Here is a 25001-nt window from a genome sequence, read left to right on the forward strand (position 1 = left end):
TAGATCGGGGTTTGTCATTTTACTGCCTGGATTTTATTGTGATGACAATCTGTACCAATCTGGTCAATGTTCGTGTCATGGTCCACTAAACACTCTCTATAGCTCCGACAATAATGCCGGTAAAGTGGCCCATTCTACGCTTATTACATCAAATTCAAATAAGACCTATTTAACATACTGTTGCTATGTATGTGGCTACATATCAGATACTTTTGGCCGCTTGAAGAGTACATATCCTCGTACAAGTCTCAAAGATATTCGCTGCGAATATATATCGCACACCTCTTTCAACAACGTCATATATCAAAAATAGTACATTTTCAGCTGCGCATGTTTTCGGAATGCCCAGAAAATGTACTACATCCCAGCAAAAGCTGCATATTTTTAACTTAATATTTACCCGCTACAGGGCAGAAGGTGTTGTTTTTGCATTTTGAACAAAAGGTATTGTTTAATTATTTTTTAAATACACTAAATAATTTTCGAATGGAGAAAAAACATTCAGGTTTTACCTAAAAAGAACTGTTGCACAGTAAAAAGTTCAATATGTGGCTTGATATTTATTTTTAATACATTGTATTATATTTTTAAACTTTAAAAACATTCTCCTGAATAGTCAAGTTTTTATTTTATTTATGACGTTGCTTGTTGAAAGGAGTGAGCGATATCTCCTGTCAATTTCGTGTTTTAAATATTTCAAAAGAAAAGAAAACAGTTTCTGACTGACATCAATGTCCGGAAGGTGTCCTATCCGGGACATGTGCTGAGAGGAGACAAGTACGAGCTTTTGCACCTAATAGAGGGTCGACGAGGTGTGGGCAGAAGGCAGATCTCCTGGCTCCGGAATATACGAGATAAAACGGGGATCAGGACCGTCGAGGCGCTGTTTAGAGCTGCCCAAGACAAGGATAATCACTCTCAAGTGATCGTCTGTCGACGTCGGCAGAGCTGACATGATACATATAGAAGAAGAAAAAATTATAAAATACAACGTTATACCATTGTTCATCGCATATTAAAATAAACCTTTGTTCAGCCAAACGTCGCTAATATCGACTTACGCTTTTCTAGACCTCCAATGACTGTTTGTATCGTCGCATTACGCTGATATTTATTTTCATTGGCAAGGCCGTTAAACTCAGAGAGTCGAATGCGCGATAAATTATAATATTTATTCAGTATTTTAATTTTATGGTTGTTTTATCACTTTGCGTGGAAAGGCAGAAATCTGATTGCGAGACTGCAAGGTTAAAATGGATATCGTTTTCTGCGGAAGACAAAGAAACTCGTTTAACCTAGCTGAATCTAACAGGGGAATTGTAATCCCCCAAAATTAATTTTAATACGATAATTTAAGTATTAAGAGACGCAGTACTTACTTCATATTTTTTAATCTTGAAAATAATATTAACGAAAATTAACTTTTTTTATATTTATAATTTCAAATCATTGAATTTTTTAATGATTTCAAACGTGGTGTTGGAGACGCATGCTCTGAATTCCATGGACAGCTAGACGCACCAACGAGTCCATTCGCCAGAAACTACTCTTGGGTGGCTTGGCTCTGGCCAATGTCTGTACACGACGGATTCTCCAGTTCTTTGGAATTGTGTGTGTGGCAATGAGGATAGCCTGGAGGAGAAGAGAGGGAGAGGAAGATCTCCACACTATGGACCGATCAAGTTAAGTCAGCAGCAGGCACCTCGGTGGTTGGAGCGCTACGTGCAGCGCTGTCAAGGGATAACTGGAGAAGAGTCATTTCTTCCACAAAGGTCACAACCCTCAGTAATAAGGAATAATACGGAGAATAAGAAAAATGTTTCAAAATATTGTTTTTGGTAAAAAGTACAGGTTGGTGCCGCGAGATCTACGTACTTATATATCAGCACGTTAATTTTTTGTCTACTACCGACATGTTTTTTCTTTCACTCTTATGAATGTGGTACTACCATAAAGAGAGAGCGAGAGAACTACTCTGGGACGCTATTCTAGTATCTAGTGTCCCGCTACCCGCACTCAGTCGCCACGGCACGGTGTTGGCACGGACGTGGTGTCCGTATGACTCATGGTGGCGAGTTGGTACTTGCTGCGAGCTGTGTATTACGATTTCCATACAAATATGAGCTGGGGGGTCTTTTGGTACCCCCTTCGGATCACGTGTAATTTTTGGATGATTAGAAAGGAAAGGGTTAATGTTTGCGTTTATTTAATTTAACATTACACACAGCTTTGCGTGCCTTATGTGTGCTATCGACACGTCCAACGAAAAGAGCCGTATCTGCAAAAAGCTACCGTGTTTTTTTTCTCGCAAATTTGGGTTTGACTCCACTTTAGGAGTTATTTATATAGACATCTCAACATAGAAGAAGAAAAATATAAACGTTTGGGTATTTACAGGGCTTACGACCTATTATAGGCTAGTTTAAGTGGTTACTACCCATGATTAACAACCATACTTCTCATTGTTGTACTAATTATTTAATTGACACGTTTTTGCACATGCTACTTTGCACCATCTTTGATTGAGTTTTAGTAAGTTTGTTTCAATTAGCGAACCTTTATGAAATTAATGCAAGATCCTTTTTTTTACATTGAAACGCTTGAAAACATAATTTTTCGTATTTTACTAAACTTAAATATCGTAGTCATACAAGAGAAAGTGACCAAGTGCATTGTTTTACAAAAACGTGATCATTGGCTATTTGATATCTTACTAGCTTAATATTGCCCTGAAAAAATCCTAAAGGATTTTAAACTTGGAAGTATAATATATTGGCTTGTTAAAAATTACTAACTGCATTGGTGTTTATTTTCTTGCCAAGCAAAAGTGACTTAAATGGCCCCAATGAACATTTTACGTTTTGGTAGTTGGTCACTTTCTCCTGTACGACTACGATATAACCACTCATTTATTCACAATATTTTGAGTGTGTCCAAATCTTTGCATGTAGACATGGTGGTTACACGTGTATAAAGTGATCACTTAAACCGGCCTATGAGAGGTCGAAAGCCATGTATATACTCAGACTTCCATATTCTTTTTCATCTATGTTGAGATATCAATAAAAAAATCTTGATATAAATTACTCTTTAATGAACCAAACTCTAGAATTTGTGAACTAAAATTTGGATGCACTCAAAATATTGTCTTTTTTTGCGTTTATTTTATATTTTCACCTTTCATAAGATCGGCTGTCCAAATTTAAAACACAGTAAGGGACATTTTTTTGTAGTAGGTTTTTTTTGCATTTATGGACTAAGTAGACTCTACTTAGTCCAAAATTGCAAAAAAAACCTACTACAAGAAAAAGTCCCTTACTGTGTTTTAAATTTGGACAGCCGAGATGCTTAGGTTGAAATTTATTTTATGAACTAATTAATATAATAAGTTTTAAGCATTAAAAGCATTGTTGAAGAATTGACCTTATTTCTTGTACATATTGTATGTTATGAATGTGTTACGTGTTGTACGTTTTGTTGTATTGTATCACTTTTCTTTGTTTTGCAAATTCTTAAATACACATGTTCATATATTCACAAAGCATCCGTCTTAATAAAGGAAATATATGACAATGAGATTCAAATATTTATATAACGTATACTACCAGTCTTCTACTTAAATAAAACTAACTAACTTACCATCACACTGCTTCGGGTAGGCAGAGAGAATAGAACGCCACACCACTTTGTAAACAGTCTGTCTCTTCACATTTATGCATCTCCTCATACCATACATACCCCCTGATTATTTTGTCTCTTGACCAGACCGCTAAAGTACTTGATCATGCCAAATTTTCCTCGGTCTTCCTCTGCTCCTTTTTCTCTACATTCGCCTCATAAATTTGTTTCGCTATTCTTTCTTCACTCATTCGATTCACATACCGAGATTAATTGCAGGTACATATGGAATAGTACTTTTGTATAATACCGCTTCATGAGATTTATTTCAATACACATGACAAAGTTTCGAAAACTACAGTTGTTTTCATCTACAGGTGAATAATAAAAGTCAAAATAATCAACATTTTATTCCACAAAGTTAATGCCGAATCAATAAATAATGTTTTTAATATAAGTTTTGCTTGGTAAATACCACAATTTCTTCAAATCTATTATGGCATTTGTTTTTGTTCCGATGCATTCCGCATCATTTTCCAAAATGATTTTACCACAAAGTGACTGCAAAAATTAATATATACATTACAAACTATAAAATTAATATATACAGAATTATATATAAGACTAAAGAATTAATATATACATTACAAACTATAAAAAATTTAAATCGTATAAATTAAAAATACATTAAAATAAAATATATGCAAGAACTATTGCTAAAGGTGTAGAAGAATTCCGCTTTGAAAAACTCCTTCAGACACATGGAACAGATCAAAATCCAATGAGATATTGTTCAACATAGCGGTAGCTATGTTGAACAATAGCTCGATTGTTTCACATTCCTATACGCAGGTTGGTCCTGTGTATAGGAATGTGAAACAATCTATGCCGACGCTGTCTTAGGTAACTATCGGGAACATACAGACCAATGCTCCGGATAATTTCAGGATTATCGATCATACCGCACAACAATCGATAAAAATGCGTAATCAAATACACATTCCTTCTAGTCTCTAAACTATTGTAGCCAAGCATACCATACCCTGGAGAAACTCGGTCGGTCACAATGTGACTGTCAAATCAATTAATAAAATTAAATATTGAACATTTTGAATTTTTCTTTTCCAGTTGGATCCCACTGCGGGGAAGGAGTTCATGGGCTTCGTGGTGGCTGCCAACCCCCTCGGGCAGATGCTCTTCTCTCCCGCGATCGGCCTCTGGGCCAACAGAAGCGGCTCCATCCGGATGCCGCTGCTGGTCACCCTGATGCTGTTTGTGTTCGCCAGCGGCATGCACGCCTTCCTGGAGGTCTTCCAAACCCACCAGAAGTACTGGATGCTCCTGTCCCGACTCCTCATCGGAATAAGCTCAGGTCTGTTTATTCACTTCAATTTATTTTAATCTTATTTTTTTATCCTTTCAATTACTTTTTATTTTATTTCGACTGTTTGAATTGGAAAAGGGGTAGGTTTTTTATTTCATATGCATGTATTTTTTGTCCGCTTCCGTAGTGTAATGGTCAGCATGCTCGGCCACCATTCTGGAGGTCCCGGTTTCGATTCTTAGGGGAGAGTCAAATAAATATAAGTGATTGTTTCACTCTAATATTTATTCAATATTACCCTGGACTGGTACCTAAAGCGGAGGGCTGATCACCTTTCCTTCATGTGTTAACGATCAAGGTAACACTGTGTTTATATTATGCAGTGCCCTATACACCATTGGGGTGTGGATAAGTGTTTGAATGAATAAATGTACTAACACATTTCGGACAGGTGGTTTCGCAGACCGCTGGCGATGGGATTTGAAAATTTTGTACATATCGCTCACTTCTTTCAACAACATCATATTTCAAAAAACTTGATTTTTCAGGTGATCGTTTTTAAAGTTTAAAATATAATACAATGTATTAAAAAAATATATAAAGCCACTTATTGAAATTTTGACTGAGCAACAGATCGTTTAAGTTAAATCCTGAATGTTTTTTCTCCATTTGAAAAATATTTAGTATATTTAAAAAATAAATAAATAACCATAACATTTCTTCAAAATGCAAAAATAATACTTTTTGCCCTGTAGCGGGTAAATATTAAGTTAAAAATATGCCACTTTTGCTGGGATATAGTACATTTTCTGGGCATTCCGAAAACATACACAACTGAAAATGGATAATTTTTTATATATGACGTTGTTGAAAGGAGTGAGCGATATAATTAAGACCTTAACAATGAGATTGGTAAGTAATATTCATATAAAAAAATTAAATAACTTCTTTTCTGACTTTGAAATGAGGCTGGTGCAGAAGGTAAAAATACCCTTCCGTCCTTAAGCATCAATCGATCGAACAGGTAGAAATACTGTTCCCGTCCTTAGTGTGTTTTAAGAAATGTCTGAATCATATGAAATAATAATGATATTGGGCGACAGAGTCCACTACGGTCCATACACATACAGCCACCCACAAGAATAATTCAACTACTTCATAAAATAATACAGTAAAATCAGTTTGAGCTTTTTCTTCTAGATATATTGATCAAACTCGTAATACAGTACCTTTGTGCGAGTTCACAAAAGCCATCTATGATGGGATGATGAAAACTTGTATTAAGAAGAGAATCTTTCGATTTGTATGTGAGTTTCGAATCTTAGAAGTTTCAAGACTTTGAGTAATGCTGTTGTCAATCATGGGTGGAATTGGTGAATGTTACATATGTGTAAAGTGATCACTTAACTAAGCCTATGTCGTAAGCCCTGTAAATTCCAGACTTCCATATTCTTCCATATTCTATCATGGAGCAAAATAACCATTATGTTCAACATTTTTAGTGTGTCCAAATACTTGTTCACAAATCTGGATTATCTCCAATCAGGAATTATTTTTTACATTCTTATTTAATAAATCTAGAAGTTTCAAGAATATTCGTAGTGTGGTTTTCAATCATGGGTAGAATTGGTGAATGTTATACGTGTGTAAAGTAATCTCTTAAACCAGGTAACAATGGTCGTCAGTCCTTGTAAATCCCCAGACTTATATTCTTATAAACTTAAAAAAACCTAGTCATCGTCAGGGTTTATTTAATTCTAAAACATTAGAATAATAATTTTATAAAATTTATAAAATGTGCCACAAAGTATCTGCGGAAAACATTCAAGAAATTATATTCTTATACCCATATTCTTCTTCATTTGTGCTGAGATGTCTAAAATAATGTTTATTTGTTTGTTTCTCACAGCCAATGTGGTCGCGGCACGTTCGTATCTTTCCGCGGCCACCCGTCTAGAGGAACGCACGGGCGCCATCGCCATGATCTCCCTGGCGCAGGTCCTCGGGTTCGTGGTTGGTCCGGTACTGCAGGGCGTGGTCACGCTGCTCGGCGAGGAGGGCTTCACCATCTACGGCGGCCTCAAGATGAACATGTTCACGGCCACAGGGTGGATCAACGTCCTCCTTGGGTTACTGAACTTTGTCCTGTTCCTGCCGTTCTGCTTTCAAGAGTACAAGATCGCGGCCAAGGAGCTGATGCTGCACAAAGGATTGGAGAGCGGTAAAAAAAGAACTGTTTTATTTCTTTAATTGATTCAGTTACTTTGTGGTAATATCTATTCATTTTCAATTATTGCTTTACTTGTTAAATAGCACTTTTTCTTAAAAATCCATTGTGACGCATGCATCCTGCATAATTTTCAAACCCCGTACGCTGTTTGAAAAGGATGCGAAATGCATCGAAACACGTGTTACAATAGATTTTTAGAAATAGTGGTATTTACTGTTCTATTTCATTTGGCTATTTTTAGCTAGAACAGGATACTGAACTGGACATGGGAGATAAAATTAATCCTTAGGCTACCAAATCCGATATATCGGATTTCAGTACTCTAGCGAGAAATACTGGATTCGTCGGATCGGACACGATTTATAAAAGTATTAGATACATTAAGATATGTTAATTAGGGTTGTGCAAAATGTTTTGATTCAAAACAAATCAAAACTAATCACATCAAACGAAATTTAACAAATACCTGTTTTGGCCATAGGAACTTTGAATATTATGCAATAAAGTTAAACAATATTCTTCTGTTATCCAAGTCATTAAATAACGAAACTACGTATGTATAAAAGAGCCATTCATAATTGGATTATGGCAGAGGTTAGATCTAAAATAGATCGCATAATTCGGTCATGTCATATTTGATTGCATGATGCTTTTTATATAATTTTATGGAACGGTATCATAAAATGTGCCATTGGCATGGGAAAAACCAATAAGGCACATTATTGTAAATTGTAATTTTTGATTAAGTGTTTGATGAGAAAATTATTTAAATGTTTTTGTTTTTTATTGCAGAGAAAGCAGCGTGGAAGTCGATCAAACCCGACTGGCTAGCTTGCTGGACACTCATTGTTGCATTCTTCGTTCTCGTATTCAATTTTGTGCTTGTTGAAACTCTCGGGACATCCTTAACAATGGATCAATTCGCTTGGGACAAGACTAAATCATTATATTACATGTCAATCATCATGAGCATTGGCGGAGTAATCGCCTGCGTAGTGTTTGCAATTACAAACCCCATGACAAAGCTCTTCGCGGAAAGAAAGCTAATGCTATGGGGAGGGTTTTTAATCACCATGTTGGCATCTATATCTCTTCTTCCCTGGGGCACTGACCCCCCTAAGATGGCCATCCCGCAGAACCTGACTCTTAGTGCCTTGAGAGACCTGAGCAAGAGCTTCAACTTTACAAATTATACGATGGAAGAAGTACTAAGCAACCTGACGAGGCCAGGGGAAGAGCTGTTGGGCTGTCCTATTTCCCAAGTTTGGTGTGAATACACTCCGGCACTGACGGTCACCCAACTCTGTGTCGCCTATGCGTTTGCCTCTATCGGATATCCTTTGGGAATTTCGCTCATTGTGACAATTTTCTCCAAACTTTTGGGACCTCGGCCTCAGGTAAATGAAATATTTTCACTAATTGATTCGGCAGTCATTTTGTGGTAATACCTGTCCATTTTTTATTCGAATTTCACTTGGTAAATACCATTATTCCTTAAAATCTATTGTAACACAATTTTGATGCATTCTATTTAAATTTATACTATGATACTCTAAAATAGATGAAGACTTTTTATTGAGACAGGAATATGGAAGAGTATTTACTGGCTTGAAGACGAAGACCTTAATGGCTGTTGTAAGTGATCACTTTTCAAAAAGGGTTTATTATTATTTGTACATTTTTAACATCTCCACATAGATGAAGAAGAATATGAAAGTCTGGGTATTTACAGGGCTTATGACTTGTCATAGGGTGGTTAAGTGATCCCAGACTTCCATATTCTCTTTCTTCTATGTTGAGATCTCGAATGTAAAAATAATTCCCATGTGGAGAAACCCAGATTTGAGAACAAGGATTTGGACACATTCAAAATATTTATTATTTTTATCCATCCTACAAACTAAGCTGATAAATAATAATACATTGTTACATATGAAGTACCTATAGTTTTTACTATGTTTTACATAAAATTGGTTTTGCCTGGAAAGGCTCAATATATTAAGAATTTTTAGTAAAAAAAAATCTACCCGCTTATCATATCATCTCAACTAAAAGATGGTCAAAGAAAAATAGATATAAAAACAAAATTATTTTTTTATGTACAAAAAAAAATATCTCTAAATCGATTTGCATAATGATAGTATAAGTTGTTCAAAGTTCAATGTTTTTCAATGATGTTTTTTACATATGAATGTAAACCAGTGTTCATGGCTACTGTCAATATTTTGCGAGATACGCAACTGGTTTTTTTAAGTTTTTTTTTCAAATTTTGTTTTCTTCTTGGTAAACATCATATTTTATATTTATTATTCCTATTTGTTGTATTATTAGGTAATAAAACTGTAAAAAAGGCGTATGAAAGAGTTCAGTTCAATGTCAAGTTGAATTAGATTTGTTTTCCTTATGCATGGTGATAAAATTAAGATTTTATCTAGATTTTTAGTTATCGATACCTCAATATAGATGCAGAATAATAAGGAAGTATGGGCATTTACAGGACTTACGGCTGGTCGTTGGCAGGTTTAAGTGATATTTTTATACACTGTGTAACAAATATAATACATACATTGTATGATCAAAAAAAAAAAAAATCTTAATTACTTACATCCCTACAGTGTTCCTTTCGTTACGGGATGTTGGCAGTTATGTCGGCATCATTTGATCTTCAATGGTATGAGTACGGCGTTAAATTTTTTTTTTTTAAATATGTAAATGTAATTGATGGATTAAGTATATTTTTTCGACATCTCAACATAGATGTAAATCATATGGAAATCTAGGCATTTACGGGGCTTACGACCGTCATAGGATGGTTTATCACTTTACACTCATGTAACATTAACCAATTCTATCCATGATTGACAGCCACACTACTCAAATTTTTGGAAGCTTTGAAAAGCTTTGAATGATCCAATTTCGAAACATTGTGCTTGAATCACTAGAACTTCACTAGAGACATCTATTGTGAGATGAAATAAGCTTTTTATTAAGCAGAAACTGTTTCAATTGTATGTGAAGTCCAAATCCTGGGATTATAATCGCTTACATGAGAAATGCCAGAAAGTATCATTTTCATTTTACTATTTTTAAGTATTTGGACACACTCAAAATGTTGTAAATGAATTCTTTTTGTTTGATTTGAGGTTTTTCTAGCATAGTAACCCCAAAATTCCCGGAAACCAAAGGGTCAAAAGAATAGTATTAATTATTCACCGTACTACCTCATTGTGACCCATTTGTTTTATTTTTTCAGGGAGTCTGGATGGGTTTCCTAACTGGTGCTGGTTGCCTATCCCGCGTAATGGGACCAGTATTTGTAGGTTATGTCTACTCTAGACTCGGTCCCATATGGACCTTCTCAATAACGACCGGGGTCATGATAGTCTTCATGACCTGGATACAGATAGTGAACAAGAGACTCATCCCGCCGGAACTGGACGAAAAACCCGCCACGGAATTACAGGAATTAAACGGAATCAAGCGTAACGGCGTTTCCAAATAAAACTAGGATTATTTTAGCAATTGAGAACATTTTGAAATTGGTGTTTTAAATAATTTAAAGGCAATCTATTCGGGTTGGTCTGTAATGTGATACATTGCCCGTGTATATTGATTGGAGACTATGTGAATAAAATATTCGACGCGGCGACGTCTCCTTTTTTTGTCCACTGCTTAAAATGTATATAATGTGCTTTTTTTTCTTTTAAAAGTAGCAAAAAAAATATATACAGGGAAATATTATTGGTAATATTTTTATTCGATTGTGTCGGGTTGTGGTCCCGTGGTTAGTGTCTCGGACTGTAAAATCAGAGTTTCTCGGTTCGAACCCACTCTACCACAATTTGATACCTATTTCTAATAATGAGCCGCTTAGGCTCACAGAAATAGTATGAAATTGAAATATTTGTGTAAATAATAAAAACACAAATATTTCTATTTAAAAAAAAAAAAAAAAAATCCTAAAATGTACTTAAATGAACGTTATATATATTTTTATACAAGACGTATACACACATACATATATATGTATTTATATAATAACCAACCCTTCACAATTACCAATTAAAGAATTTAGACAGGTTGAGAATAGTTTTGAAAATGTACATAATTTTTTTACCTTTTGATATTGGAATTTTTATACTGTTGGAATTAACATGATCGTTTCTTCCAACATTTAATAATAAAATATTATTTGCTTTATGAGTAGTGTGTTTTAGTCAATTGAAGAAAGACTTCAAATCGCAAAACCTTATTACTAAAAAACGATAAAAATTACATTGTTTCTAAATTTGCGCCTTAATTTTAATTTTTCAATGCTCCAAAACTTATTTGGACACCACACGCATTGTATACGTAGAATTTACCAAACGTATATAATTGATTCTTATCAACTGACTGTGTTATGCATTTTGTATGATAAATTATTTGCTGGAATGATTATTTACGTAGCAACTTGAAATTTGAACACACTTTTGTCAAATCTAAAAGTTTATTCAGAATTAAAACAAGTTTAATCTTTAAAAAAATATTGATTAGTTATTAATGTGCCTTTAGATATTAGGATTTTAAAAGTTATGATTTTAACTCGTAGCTTCGATTTTACCAGGTGTTAAATTTGTTAGATGGTGTTATAAAAACCCACCAAATTCGATTTGATCATTTGATCATTTTAATCTCACAGTGTTTTTATTGACATTTCATTTTGTTAGTAACGTAAAACTATTACCATGTTTTTATTGAATTTTAGGTGCTACTCTGTTGAGAATTTTCAGTTCTGGTTGACTATTTTTTTAGAATCGAAAAGTTCTATGGCACATTTATCCGACTTTAACAAGCGCTAAAAACACTAATTTTAGTTTGATCTGGATATCGAGAAAAATAATTCTAAATAAAGGATTATTTTATGTATTAATATCAATTATACATATTTGTGATTTTTAATGCACTTATTTTAACATTTTGTCCGCCTCCGTAGTTTAATGGTCAGCACGCTCGGCTACCGTTCTGGAGGTCCCGGGTTCGATTCCCAAGGGGGATAAAATAAATATAAGTGATTTTTTCACTGTAATATTTATTCAATATTAACATGGACTGGTACCTGAAGCGGAGGGCTGATCACCTTTCCTTCATGTGTAAACGATCAAGATAACACTGCGTTTATATGACACAGTGCCCTATGCACCATTGGGGTGCAGATAAGGGTTATATTTATTATTATTATTTTAACATACAATTGACCTACAGTTTTTGTAAGGCTTGCTTTCCTAAATAAATGTTGCAAGTAGTGAATCACAGCATTGATTTATCCTTCTATCAAAACTGGAGGCATTTTGATAATATTTTAATAGCATTATGTACCAAACATATTGCTTTTGTTTTATCATATAACTTTGCAAAATTTTCCTATCATCAAAACAATATTGAATGATAATATCAATTGCAGATATGCATAGTACAGGAGAACTGTGATAATTAAATATCACCTACATATCGCCATCAGTCCAATGATTTTTAAAAAAATACAATAACTTTTGTTTAGCTTCAAATTCTTTCATTATTCTCATCTCCTTTAAGATGATTATGTATTTTGGAGTAATATTTTTATGTTACTTTCACAAATAATATTATGTCTGTGTTTTTTTTTTTACATATTAATAATTTTACTGTTAGATTTTTTGATACTGATATGCTAACCTTAATTTTGTATAATCTGTAATCTCAGTATTTGCATTTTACTTCTAATTTGGTTGACAAGATAAATAAAGATATATAAATACAGAAATATTTTCCATAAATTGATAAGCCCATTTTGTTTTGACCGAGTAAACTTTTCATCATGTGGTGAAAAATATTTCTAGTACAGAGATCGACCCTATGTTGCGCAATCTTTTTCGTCAAAAATATTTTCTATGCTATTTTTTTTATCTCTTTGATTAGTTATCACATACTTGTAAATATGTATTTAAGTTATCTTTTATATAAATATGATAGGGAAAGAGATTTATACAGATATTAAATTAATAAATGTGCGTATCACTGTCCAATAAATTATAGATTTAATATGTTTTTTTAGTTATGAATCCCTCGCTTCAAGAGTAAAATTATTTTCATCCATTTGTAAACGAGCACCATTTTTTTAAAACCAACAACTTAAGGGTCAATCATCATAGATATTTAATATTGTCAATGTAGATTTTTTTTGTAAGTCTTGTTTGTGTTTTTTCTGGTCTTTCGAACTGCATTGCACCATCCATCGTTTTGCCCAATGTAATCTTAAAATGATGTAATTATTACTCGTTATGTTTTGGGCTTATCTTTTGGATAAATATTTCACCAATTGAATGATTCATAGGAAAAAATAGTGTTTTGTAAATGTTGAATAAAACACTCAATGTTTTTCTCGTAGAACATTCAAAAAAAGCTTTTTCGTGGCCTCAGAACAACGAGGGTTCATCCTTGCCTAAATTACTATTTTCCTTAACCCTTGCTGTTTCGATGTCACAATGAATGAGCTATGTAAATAGCCATCTTTATCAGCCGTCAGCTAAATGAAGATTAGAATAAATATTAGAATATCAATTAAAGATAGGGGAATTTATCAAAATTCTGAGGCTCTTGCCGAGCGGATGGCGATTATGTAATACATTATTTAGGCGTGATCGGCACACAGTCTGTGTCACCTTTGATAATGCCCACCGCATGCTTAGCACACAAATTTTCCAGCACATGGTGCGTACCCAAGATTCTAATATTCATTGTGTAGGACAGAGTATTAAGATATTAATGATTTATCATATTATCTTGAGTGTTTCGAAGTGAGATAAACACACAATAAAAATGTTTGCTTCGGTTATTTTATTACATGTGGCGTTATCTCCCAACTTGGATAATTTATTATCCGAATGGTTTGTAAATTGATTTATGAAAACAAACATTTTGCTTTCTGTTGTAATTAATAGAATATTATGGAAGTATGTTTGTGTTTCCATTTTGAATGGTATGTAAATGTTTTCCGTATCAGGGTTTTATGATATTTTTCATGTACTTACATAAGCAGCCTTTCATTTAGAAAAAATGTAAAGCAAAATAATGTTTTCTTTCCAAAATTTTTGAAATGGGAGGTAATCCAAAATGTTTGTCTGGTTACTACATGTATATCCATAGTTATTTAAACACATTTACTTAATGATTTCTTTTAATCTCGAAAAGTTAGTTTGAACGCTATACTTATATAAATATGGTAAGACATATTTGGAATTTTGAGAAGTGTGGTAAATAATGTACATGGGGTAAACAGTGAGTCATTGGGCCTATTGATTTCGTATCTGTAAAAATTATCTGATATTAGACACATAGGGCGATTGTCCACTACCCGGAATATGACCGTCCGGCAGTCCGGTTTTGAAAAATGAAAGACTATGACAGTTTAGCGTGATCGATTTTACACGCAACGTGTTCACGCACCGATCAAGAGAACCGATCCGAAAAAATATGAACAAAAGTACGTGCCAATCCAAGCCAATCGTCGTTTTAAAATGCTGACTGACGTGCCGGACGGTAACATTCTGTGTAATTTTACCGTGCGGCACTTCAATTAGCGTGATAAAATGATGATTGGCCTGGATTGGCTTGTGCTTTTGTCCATCTTTCTTCGGATCGGTGCGTGAACACGTTGCGCGTAAATTCGATCACGCTAAACTGTCGAGATGTAAACCAATATTGACTGAGCCAATCTGCTCAAAGGGCCAATAACTGGCTTCTTTACCCTACCACACTGAAATGGTGTAATCTGGTGATTAAGGTACACTCCTTTCAGAATGACCTTGTATTACGATAATATTACAGAACCATACAAAATTTTTGGTCGCTCAATAACAGATTTGATGTTTTTGTATGTATAAATGTGATATACTTGTACATTGTTATGTCAAACTCCATGTCACATTTCAATGTACGTATTTGCCTTAATGTTACTATGTATAATAAAATATAATTATCAATGTTAGAATATGATATTTTTATGCTTAAAAGTAATGTTCTTTTTATATTTTTATATAGAAATGTGTTCGTAATGTGTAGATTTTATATACTTTAGACTGTAAGCTTCTTTACAAATTCATGTGCCACAAACTGCATTGTATAAATTTTACAATGTTGTTCATCTATATTTCAAAACTGACTGAAATTCACAATAATTATTTGATACTGATACTGAGTATCTTCAATCACGATTTATATCGTTCTTAATATCAGATACCTACACATTTAAAAACATTTTAATATATAATAGAGTAAACTGTATGATTACGTTATATTTTATGACCAATTTAAAACATGATAAATAAATTTTTCTTTTTTATGTACTTAATTAAATGGTGAATTAAAATTTTTATAGTTTTATTGATGAAAATAAAATTGTAATGATTATTCTTTCATTTTTACCAATTTGAAAATGGTTTATTTTAATAATGTCTGGAACATTCTTGAGGGATTAAAATATAGGAGAAAGAAAAATTATAATTATTGTTAAACTACTAACGCGTTGTGGTAGTGGCCAACGCGTTTGGCTTCTGTGCTGGATGTTTCGGGCTCGATTCTCAGGGGGAGAAAAAATAGATTTTTCACTAGTTTATTAATACACTTGGGTCTCTTTTTATGCGACGTTCCACAGGGAGTCGCATTAAAAAAATCGCAAAAAAAAGACTTGAAGTAGATACAAAACTAGGGGATGAGTTCCATTATTTTTAAAAACTGCATAACTTCAAATCAAAATGATAGAATGTACCAAAAATCGCATAAAAAAATCATAATAATAAAAACAGAAGAGCTTTTTCCTTAATTAAATATCCACATATGGGAAATCATTTTTGAGATAAATATTCAATCCAAATTACAAGTGCTTTTTCAGTTTTTTTTTCCAATAAAGCATCTATTGAATACGATGTAAGATTTCAGCTTAACTTTGTGCCAGTGAAACCACCACACTTTAACGGTTGTAACCTGCACTAGTCTAAATTTGAGATTTTTTATTATTATTTTTATGCGAATTCGCATAAAAAAAACTTGAACTGGATACAAAAATAAGGGATAGGTTCCATTACATTTGAAAATCGCATAAAAAAGTTTCACATAAAAAAAGACCCAAGTGTATATATTTTATATCACCCTGGTCTTGTACCTGCTGCATACGACTGACCATATTGCCTTTGTGTTATAAATGATCAAGATAACACTTCGATAATGCGGTGCGTGACCTATGCACCATTGGATGGGGTTGAGGGTTTGGAAGAGAAGATAAGATAATATACATATACCGTGTTTCCTTGCCTGTTTCTGAAACTTGGGGGTTACTAAATATAGGATTTATAATTGGGACAAATCACATTTTTGCAGTTTTTGAAGGATCTTGGTATGAATTTTTTGTACAAAGGTATGTGAAAAAGTCGTGATGTTTTTGTGTCCTTTTTTCTAATATGAACAGTAATTTTTTGTATTTTAAATTTTTTTTTATTTACTTTATGGAATCATTGAAGCAAACAGGCAAAATGCTGCTTGTACATTTCTTTATTTTTTTTAATTCAAAATTTCATGAATATCAGAGATTCAAAGCAAAATAAAATGCTATCACTATTTCCATCTGCCAAAAAAACTTTTTGTATGATACGGAAGCTATAAAAAGAACATTTTCTCACTCACTTTTCCGATTTTTCAATGCAGAAAAATGAAATCTTAAAGGTTAATGATGGATTTTTAAAACATTAAGAAAATTGTTTATTTTCAAACTAATATTTTTAGTACCCTTCAAAGTTTTGAGATCTAGTCCTGCCGCGTACAGAAGACAATAAATTCACCATCATAAATGTAAAACCAAATAAATCCCGGCTAAGCTTTTTCCAGGTTAATCGGCTTTCTGGTCAAATCATTTCCCAGCTAACCTAAACCGGGTCAGTCAAAAGTGTGCTATGTATGTAAAATAATTCGAGTAAATTATTAACTTAAATAAAAATGGAAATGAAATGTGTTAGCTTTCCTAGTCAAATAAGCTGACGTTTGTTAAATTATGCTCAATACTATATTGTGTATTCCATCTTGACTGAAAAATATATTTGATATTACTTACAATAGTTTTAAAAGACAAAAGGGTTATGATAATTTGTATATTGTTTAATTTATTATTAGATTAAAAACAATATTTTTAGCTTTTCCACTTTTTTTATTTGACCAGCGACCGGGTTTTGTCGTTACCGACATCATCAGACTGGTGAGAGGCTATACAAATTGTTATGTTATACATAAAAGAAGGCAGGAGTTGATAACCATGATTTGATATAATTTTATTGAGAAATTAATTTCATTTGAGTGAATTTAAGTATTGTATGATATTAAAAATATTTTTTATAAAGGTTTTTTTTTTTTTTTTTTGTATTGAGAGCAAATAATGCAAATCTATTATAACTTTATATAAAATCGTGCTCTCAATACAAAAAAAAAAAAAACCTTCATAAAAAATATTTTTAATATCATACAATACTTAAATTCACTCAAATTAAATTAATTTCTCAATAAAATTATATCGAATCATGGTTATTAACTCCTGCCTTCTTTTATATATAACATAACAATTTGTATAGCCTCTCACCAGTCTGATGATGTCGGTAACGACGAAACCCGGTCGCTGGTCAAAAAAAAAAGTGGAAAAGCTAAAAATATTGTTTTTAATCTAATAATAAATTAAAAATGCAATTCCATCACGAAGTGTCAGTGGATAATATAAATGTATATTGTTTTTTATTTATTGTTTCGGCATTAACTTTGTGGTAAGACATGTTACAATGATTAAAGAAAATACTTCGTTTTTTACCACTTGAGTTTTATTATAGACTACATGTTTCAGAAGTTAAACTTCCATCATTCAGGTCTGTATAATAACATATTATACAGACCTGAATGATGGAATTTTAACTTCTGAAACATGTAGTCTATAATAAAACTCAAGTGGTAAAAAACGAAGTGTTTTCTTGTATATTGTTTCGTACTAATAATATACAGTACACTATAGACACCTGTTTAGAATACCTCTGTACAATAGTGTATATTGTCTAGTACAAGAATATGCAATTATGGACCCTGTAAGTGTATGCATATATATTTATATATTATATTACAAATTGGGTCCAGCCTTACAAACAGAAACTGCTCAAATCAGATCATGTAGTTAATTTTTATTATTAGTTTTAAACCTGATGATATATTTATACATACCTTTTACAGGGACAGTAGTTAATTTAGATGTACATACAATATTTTTTTCATAATATATGTATCTAATAAAATCATGTGGAATAAGAACTTAACTCCTTATGGAATTCAATAAGAAAATTACAGTGAATTTGACAATCCTTTGTTTGAACAATTGTTTACTAAATTATCTATAATCTAAAATTGTATATATTATACATATCGCTCACTCCTTTCAAGAACGTCATAAATCAAAAAACTTGATTTTTCGGGAGAACGCTTTTAAAGTTTAAAAATATAATACAATGTATTAAAAACAAATATCAAGCCACTTATTGAAATTTTTACTGTGCTACACATCTTTTTAGGTAAAACCTGAATGTTTTTTCTCCATTTGAAAAATATTTAATATATTTAAAAAAATAATTGAACAATACCTTTTCTTCAAAATGCAAATACAACATTTTCTGCCCTGTAGCGGGTAAATATTAAGTTAAAAATATGCCTCTTTTGCTGGGATATAGTACATTTTCTGGGCATTCCGAAAACATGCACAACTGAAAATTGACGATTTTTTATTTATGACGTTCTTGAAAGGAGTGAGCGATATGTATTCTATTGAATACTTGTTACATATATGTATGTAATGTATGTATGTTTAAAAAGACAGTTTTATTTGTATCATTGGGAGTAAAATTAGCTATGGTTTTTCTATAGTAATTTATATCACAGTTATATAAAATGAATTACTGCATACAAATTATGTGATGAATGTGTAATATTCAAATTGTATTTTTATATATTAATAGAAATATTAAAACACTCCTTGTTTTTTTTTTAAATTACTTCATTTAAAACCATTGTGACGAGAATCCTCATGTTCATAAGCATGCATTTTCATGGATATTTATTTTACTATAAACTCATTACTTATTAATGATATATATGTATTTATAAAATTTGAACCAGAAAATCAGATTACTTTGAATCAAATTTAATTAATGTATTACTGTTTGAAACCTATCATTTTTATGTTTTAAGTTTTACAAACTGTATACTGCCGTGATCATAAAATACGATGAAATTTTAAATACGCCGGCGCTTCGATTCTGGCAACAACAAAAAAAATTAGGTTGGTAGTACTGTCACTGACATCTGTGTTAAATTTCATGTCAATATCTCATTTTATAAATATATCAGCAAAGAGTTATTGGAAAAAAATATTTATGAAATTACTACGATATAAGATTGTTTGAAAGACAACTCTAACAAGATCCTTAGTACAATTTGGAACGAGAATCCCTCTTCCTTTTCTCATTATTGCCAATTTTTTGAAAATGAAATGCTGTTGAAACTGGATGTAATTTTAACCTTAATGGGTAAAAGAAAAACTTGTGCAAAGGCACTATGAAGGCCGGCGAGTGCATTGAATTAGGATGGCAATTCACTAATTATTTTGGAGACTAGCCGACTACCAACTAGTTAACATTTTCTTGAGCCGACTAATCGGCTAAGCTGTTTTTTAAATTTTATTTATAAAAATAAACAGTTTTTTCAGAAGTGCGAAACATTGATGTGTTATGGTGCAATAATTCTAACAACTTGAGCTTTGACCCCAAGTGCCTGCTAGGCACAGGGCAGGGGTGTACGCGAGGAATGTTTATGTTATTAGACCCAACCCTTATAAGATTAACACAAAGGAGACTGCACACACTTGTTCGTGTACTGTCATAAACCTGTTGAATTAACCGATTGCATTCTAATTACGAGTTATCATTACCGATACCTGACTCCGTAATACATGAATTTAAAAAATATGAAAACGAATGATACAAAAAATATAATTTTTAACCATGATGATAAAATGATATTTTTGTTTTCATAAATGTCATGCCAAAAAGTTTTTTTCATTACATTTTATAAATAATAAATAAAATAAAACTCTTATCGGCACCCCAATGGTGCACAGGGCACTGCGTCATATAAACGCAGTGTTATCTTGATTGTTTACACATGAAGGAAAGGTGATCAGTCCTCCGCTTCAGGTAATAGTCCAGGGTAATATTGAATAAATATGACAGTGAAAAAATCACTGATATTTGTTTTACTTCCCTTGGGAATCGAACCCGGGACCTCCAGAACGGTAGCCAAGCGTGCTGACATTACACTACGGAGGCGGACAAAATTTACCATTACAATTCACCATACAATATTCAAACCATTTAATGATTTTTATCTATAATTTTTTCAGGTTTACTTGTTGAGTCAACTTATCTCCTTCTACTTGTGATAACACAGAAGGATTCTGGATATTCTATAACTTCAAGCATGTTTATCCTAATTCCAAATCTATGTATTGATAGGTTGTGTTTTAGAGGTATACAATTATGCTTTAGTTTATATCCGCCTCCGTATATGTCCGCCTCCGTAGTGTAATGGTCAGCACGCACGGCTACCGTTCTGGAGGATCCGGGTTCGATTCCCAGGGGGGGTATTAAAATGAGTGGTTTTTTCACTGTAATATTTATTCAATATTACCCTGGACTGGTACCTGAAGCGGAGGGCTGATCACCTTTTCCCTTATGTGTAAACGATCAAGATAACACTGCGTTTATATGACGCAGTGCCCTATGCACCATTGGGGTGTGGATAAGGGTTTTATTATTTTATTATTATACAATTCTAATTTCTCGCAATAAACTGACAGAACTGTGGTTTCAACAAGATGACACAACATGCCAAAAGGCGGGTGCCACCATCAATATACTGCGGGAAATTTGAAATCGTATACTTCAAACAAACTAAAAAAACCCTATACATGTGCAACATGTACTATCAAACTTGAAAGAGGGAGAAACAGAAAAAAGGTAAGTGTTCATATCTGAGATTTTTCGGGTTTTCAAATATAAAGCAAGTGATTGAGTGTATCTTTATTTTTATACATCTTTTATATAAAAAAGGCACTTAGTAAACAATTATGTGATTACCTAAACTAAAATATTTTCCTATTATATAAAATAATTACTTAGGTATTTGAGTGTAATGTACACAAATTTCATGTGTAGTTTAGCAAGCAATCTTAATTTTACAGTGGAGAGTAAGGGCGCTTGTGCACTATACGGAATTTTACCGTCCAGCAGTCCGGTTTTGATAAATGAAAGCGACTATGACAGTTTAGCGTGATCGAATTTATGCGCAGCATGTTCACGCACCGATCAAGAGCATCGATCCGAAGAAAGATTGACAAAAGCACAAGCCAATCATCCGTTTTTTCATGCTAACCGGACAGCCGGACAGTAAAATTCCATCTAGTGCACAAGCACTCTTACAATCACTTAATTTTTTATCAGGAGAAATATAATGATTTTATGGAATAGATCTTGTTTTTTCTTTCTTCCGAAAGAAAAAACAAGATTTTATATTATTAGGCTAAACATAAATTATTTTAAAGTGAAAGTTTTCAGGGATATTAGTTTTTTTTAAACATAAAAATGTGTCTGGTATAATTACAAAACTCGAAAGCCGTACAAACTTTGAGAGTTAGTTGCTTTTCTAATGAATACATTATTTTGTCTGAAGATGCCCATCATTGGGTGAGAGTGCTTACTGGTCAATAAACAAGTGGAAGAGCGCTAAGTATTTTTGCAGGACAAATCGCTCACTCCTTTCAACAACATCATAAATAAAAAAACTTGATTTTTGAGTATATCGTTTTTAAAGTTTAAAAATATAATAAAATGTATTAAAAATAAATATCAAGCCAACTTATTGAACTTTTTACTGTGCAACAGATCTTTTTAGGTAAAACCTGTATGTTTTTTTCTCCATTTGAAAAATATTTAGTCCATAAAAAACTTAAACAATACCCTTTCTTCAAAATGCAAAAACAACACTTTCTGCCCTGTAGCGGGTAAATATTAAGTTAAAAATATGCCACTTTTGCTGGGATATAGTACATTTTCTGGGCATTCCGAACACATGCACAACTGAAAATTGATGATTTTCGATATTTGACGTTGTTGAAAGGAGTGAGCGAAATAAACATCATTAGATAAAATGGAATAATTTACATTAATAAATACATATAACAAAAGTTGAGGGGTGTCACAATGCACTACTTTCATATTTATATTACTTTTTAAAAGACATTCTTATTTATTTATAAAGGCCTCACTCAGCAGAACCTGTGACCCTGATAAAGTATTTCTTTTTAAAATTATTATTCATATGAAAATAAAAATAACGAATTATAAATCATAGCAGAGTAATGAAATTAAAATTTTCACCATATTCTTATTTTTAGCTATTTTAAATAATATAAATATAATATTACTTATGAAAAATAAAATATCATTCATAAGTAAATATGTATGAGAATACTATGTTGCAATGTGCAATAAACTAATTATTATATGTGTCTTTTTCATATATCGCTCACTCCTTTCAAGAATGTCAAAAATCGAAAAACTTGATTTTTCAGAAGAACGTTTTTAAAGTTTAAAAATATTATACAATGTATTGAAAATAAATATCAAGCCATCAATTGAACTTTTTTACTGTGCAACAGATCTTTTTAGGTAAAACCTGATGGTTTTTTCTGCATTTGAAAAATATAAAGTATATTTAAAAAAATAATTAAACAATTTAAGCAGTTTTCCTCGACTTGGCATTAAGTATAATGTATTATTTTTTAACATCTCATCAAAGATGAAGAAGAATATGGAAGTCTGGGCATTTACGGGGCTGACGACCGTCATAGTTGATAGTCATCTTTGATGAGATGTCAAAAAATAATATGAAAATAACTCCTGTAATTGGAGATAATCCAGATTTTGTGAACAAGTATTTGGACACACTCAAAATGTTGTAATTAAACAATACATTTTCTTAAAAATACAAAAACAACATTTTCTGCCCTGTAGCGGGTAAATATTAAGTTAAAAATATGCTCTTTTGCTGGGATATAGTACATTTTCTGGACATTCCGAAAACTTGCAGATCTGAAAATTGACGATTTTTGATTTATGACGTTCTTGAAAGGAGTGAGCGATATGTAATAGCAATTTATTACAAAATAGTATTGTATGCCAAACTACAAAAAAATATTAATCGAGTTATAACCACATTCTTCTCCAATAACATTTTACAATACTCTGTACATTCTTTTTAAAAAAAATCGATTAAGGTAGATACTTCACAAAAATGCTGTTTACAATTGTCTAAAGTACATAATACCAGTATAAAAATACAAAGCTCGAATAAACCAATTCGGGTGTTTTCAATATATTTATAAATATTTTTCTGGTAGTTCTGTGAGCAAATAAATATATTTGACGATTATCATTTAAGTAATTCAAAATATTCAATAAACTTACATTTCCAATTTTAATGTAATATCATATCAGTGTAAGATTTCACAAAATGGATACAAAATGCAAAATATGAAAAAGTGCAAAAGATTTTGCTTGAAAACCAAGTATTTTGCACATCTAACTTATGATATATCCAATACAAAATTGACCAAATATCCAATAGTAATATTAAAGAGACATAAATTGCTCTAGTTTTATATGAGTAGTTCACTTGCAAACCACGTTATGATAAAAAATTATGTTTTCTTTTTAAAATGGCTCCAATCAGTAATGAATTAAAAATATTGATGTCTATATTTAACATAATATGCCAAAACTCTTAAAGTTAGGAATAAAATATAATAATAATAATAAAACCCTTATCCGCACCCCAATGGTGCATAGGGCACTGTGTCTTATAAACGCAGTGTTATCATGATCGTTTTACACATGAAGGAAAGGTGATCAGCCCTCCGCTTCAGGTACCAGTCCATGGTAATATTGAATAAATATTACAGTGAAAAAATTACTTATATTTATTTTTACCCCCCTTGGGAATCGAACCCGGGACCTCCAGAACGGTAGCCGAGCGTGCTGACCATTACACTACGGAGGCGGACAAACAAAAGGAATAAAATGGAATAGAAAAATCAATACTCTTGCAAAACTCACTGTGCCGATCGACAGTTTTCTTTCTAATATTTTTTAAAAAAGCTCAAATCGGTAGAAGATTTGATATTCTACCAGATACTGCCATTGGCTAATTTTTTTTTAATATAACGTGGTTTGCAAGTAGACAACTCATATGGTAAAACAAAATTAATTACAGGTAGGTAATTAAATTTTCATGATGACAACTATCCAGATCATCTCAGAAACGTGGAACTTCTTCGCCAAAAATACTAGCAACCTTTTAAATTTCTCATAAAATAAAATGGTTGGGATCTAGTATACAACATTTCAAACCATACAAGCGGGAAAACATTGACAAATCTCTAATTGGGACTATCTCAGCCGTAGTAAATCTAATTAAGAGGGTCCAGTGATGATCACAAGGTTTTTTTTCTTTCTTGATAAATTCTCAGCCTCCTCAATGGTGTCGGGAAGTTTGATGTTGTTGGTTTCCGGGAAAGCAAGAACCGTGAGTCCGGCACAAATTGACGTTCCGCCAAAGAGAATAAGGGGCAGAGATTCCATGTAAATACTCTGTAACAAATATTATTTAAATTTTATTTTATTT

At 32.3% G+C, this 25001-nt stretch overlaps 2 protein-coding genes across 3 annotated transcripts in view; one reads left to right on the top strand and one right to left on the bottom strand.

Annotated features, from left to right (window-relative positions):
• Cln7 (CLN7/MFS domain-containing 8) overlaps nucleotides 1-13232 on the top strand; it is a 40026-nt gene extending 26794 nt beyond the window's left edge. Inside the window, exons 3-6 of the mRNA XM_088268278.1 lie at nucleotides 4747-4990; nucleotides 6852-7163; nucleotides 7965-8569; nucleotides 10426-13232. Of these exons, the coding sequence (XP_088124404.1) occupies nucleotides 4747-4990; nucleotides 6852-7163; nucleotides 7965-8569; nucleotides 10426-10674 (1410 nt within the window). The 3' untranslated portion in view covers nucleotides 10675-13232. The remainder of the gene's footprint in view (nucleotides 1-4746; nucleotides 4991-6851; nucleotides 7164-7964; nucleotides 8570-10425) is intronic.
• Nucleotides 13233-23410: 10178 nt separating this feature from the next.
• Nucleotides 23411-25001, bottom strand: part of LOC148304504 (solute carrier family 22 member 21-like) — a 28580-nt gene continuing 26989 nt past the window's right edge. For both annotated transcript variants that reach the window (XM_088268172.1, XM_088268171.1), the window contains exon 7: nucleotides 23411-24967. In XM_088268172.1, the coding sequence (XP_088124298.1) occupies nucleotides 24791-24967 (177 nt within the window). In that variant the 3' untranslated portion in view covers nucleotides 23411-24790. The remainder of the gene's footprint in view (nucleotides 24968-25001) is intronic.

This window comes from Brachycentrus maculatus, unplaced genomic scaffold, assembly GCF_059751285.1.
Source record: "Brachycentrus maculatus isolate JH-2025_06_01 unplaced genomic scaffold, ASM5975128v1 h1tg000315l, whole genome shotgun sequence".
NCBI classification, from domain to species: domain Eukaryota; kingdom Metazoa; phylum Arthropoda; class Insecta; order Trichoptera; family Brachycentridae; genus Brachycentrus; species Brachycentrus maculatus.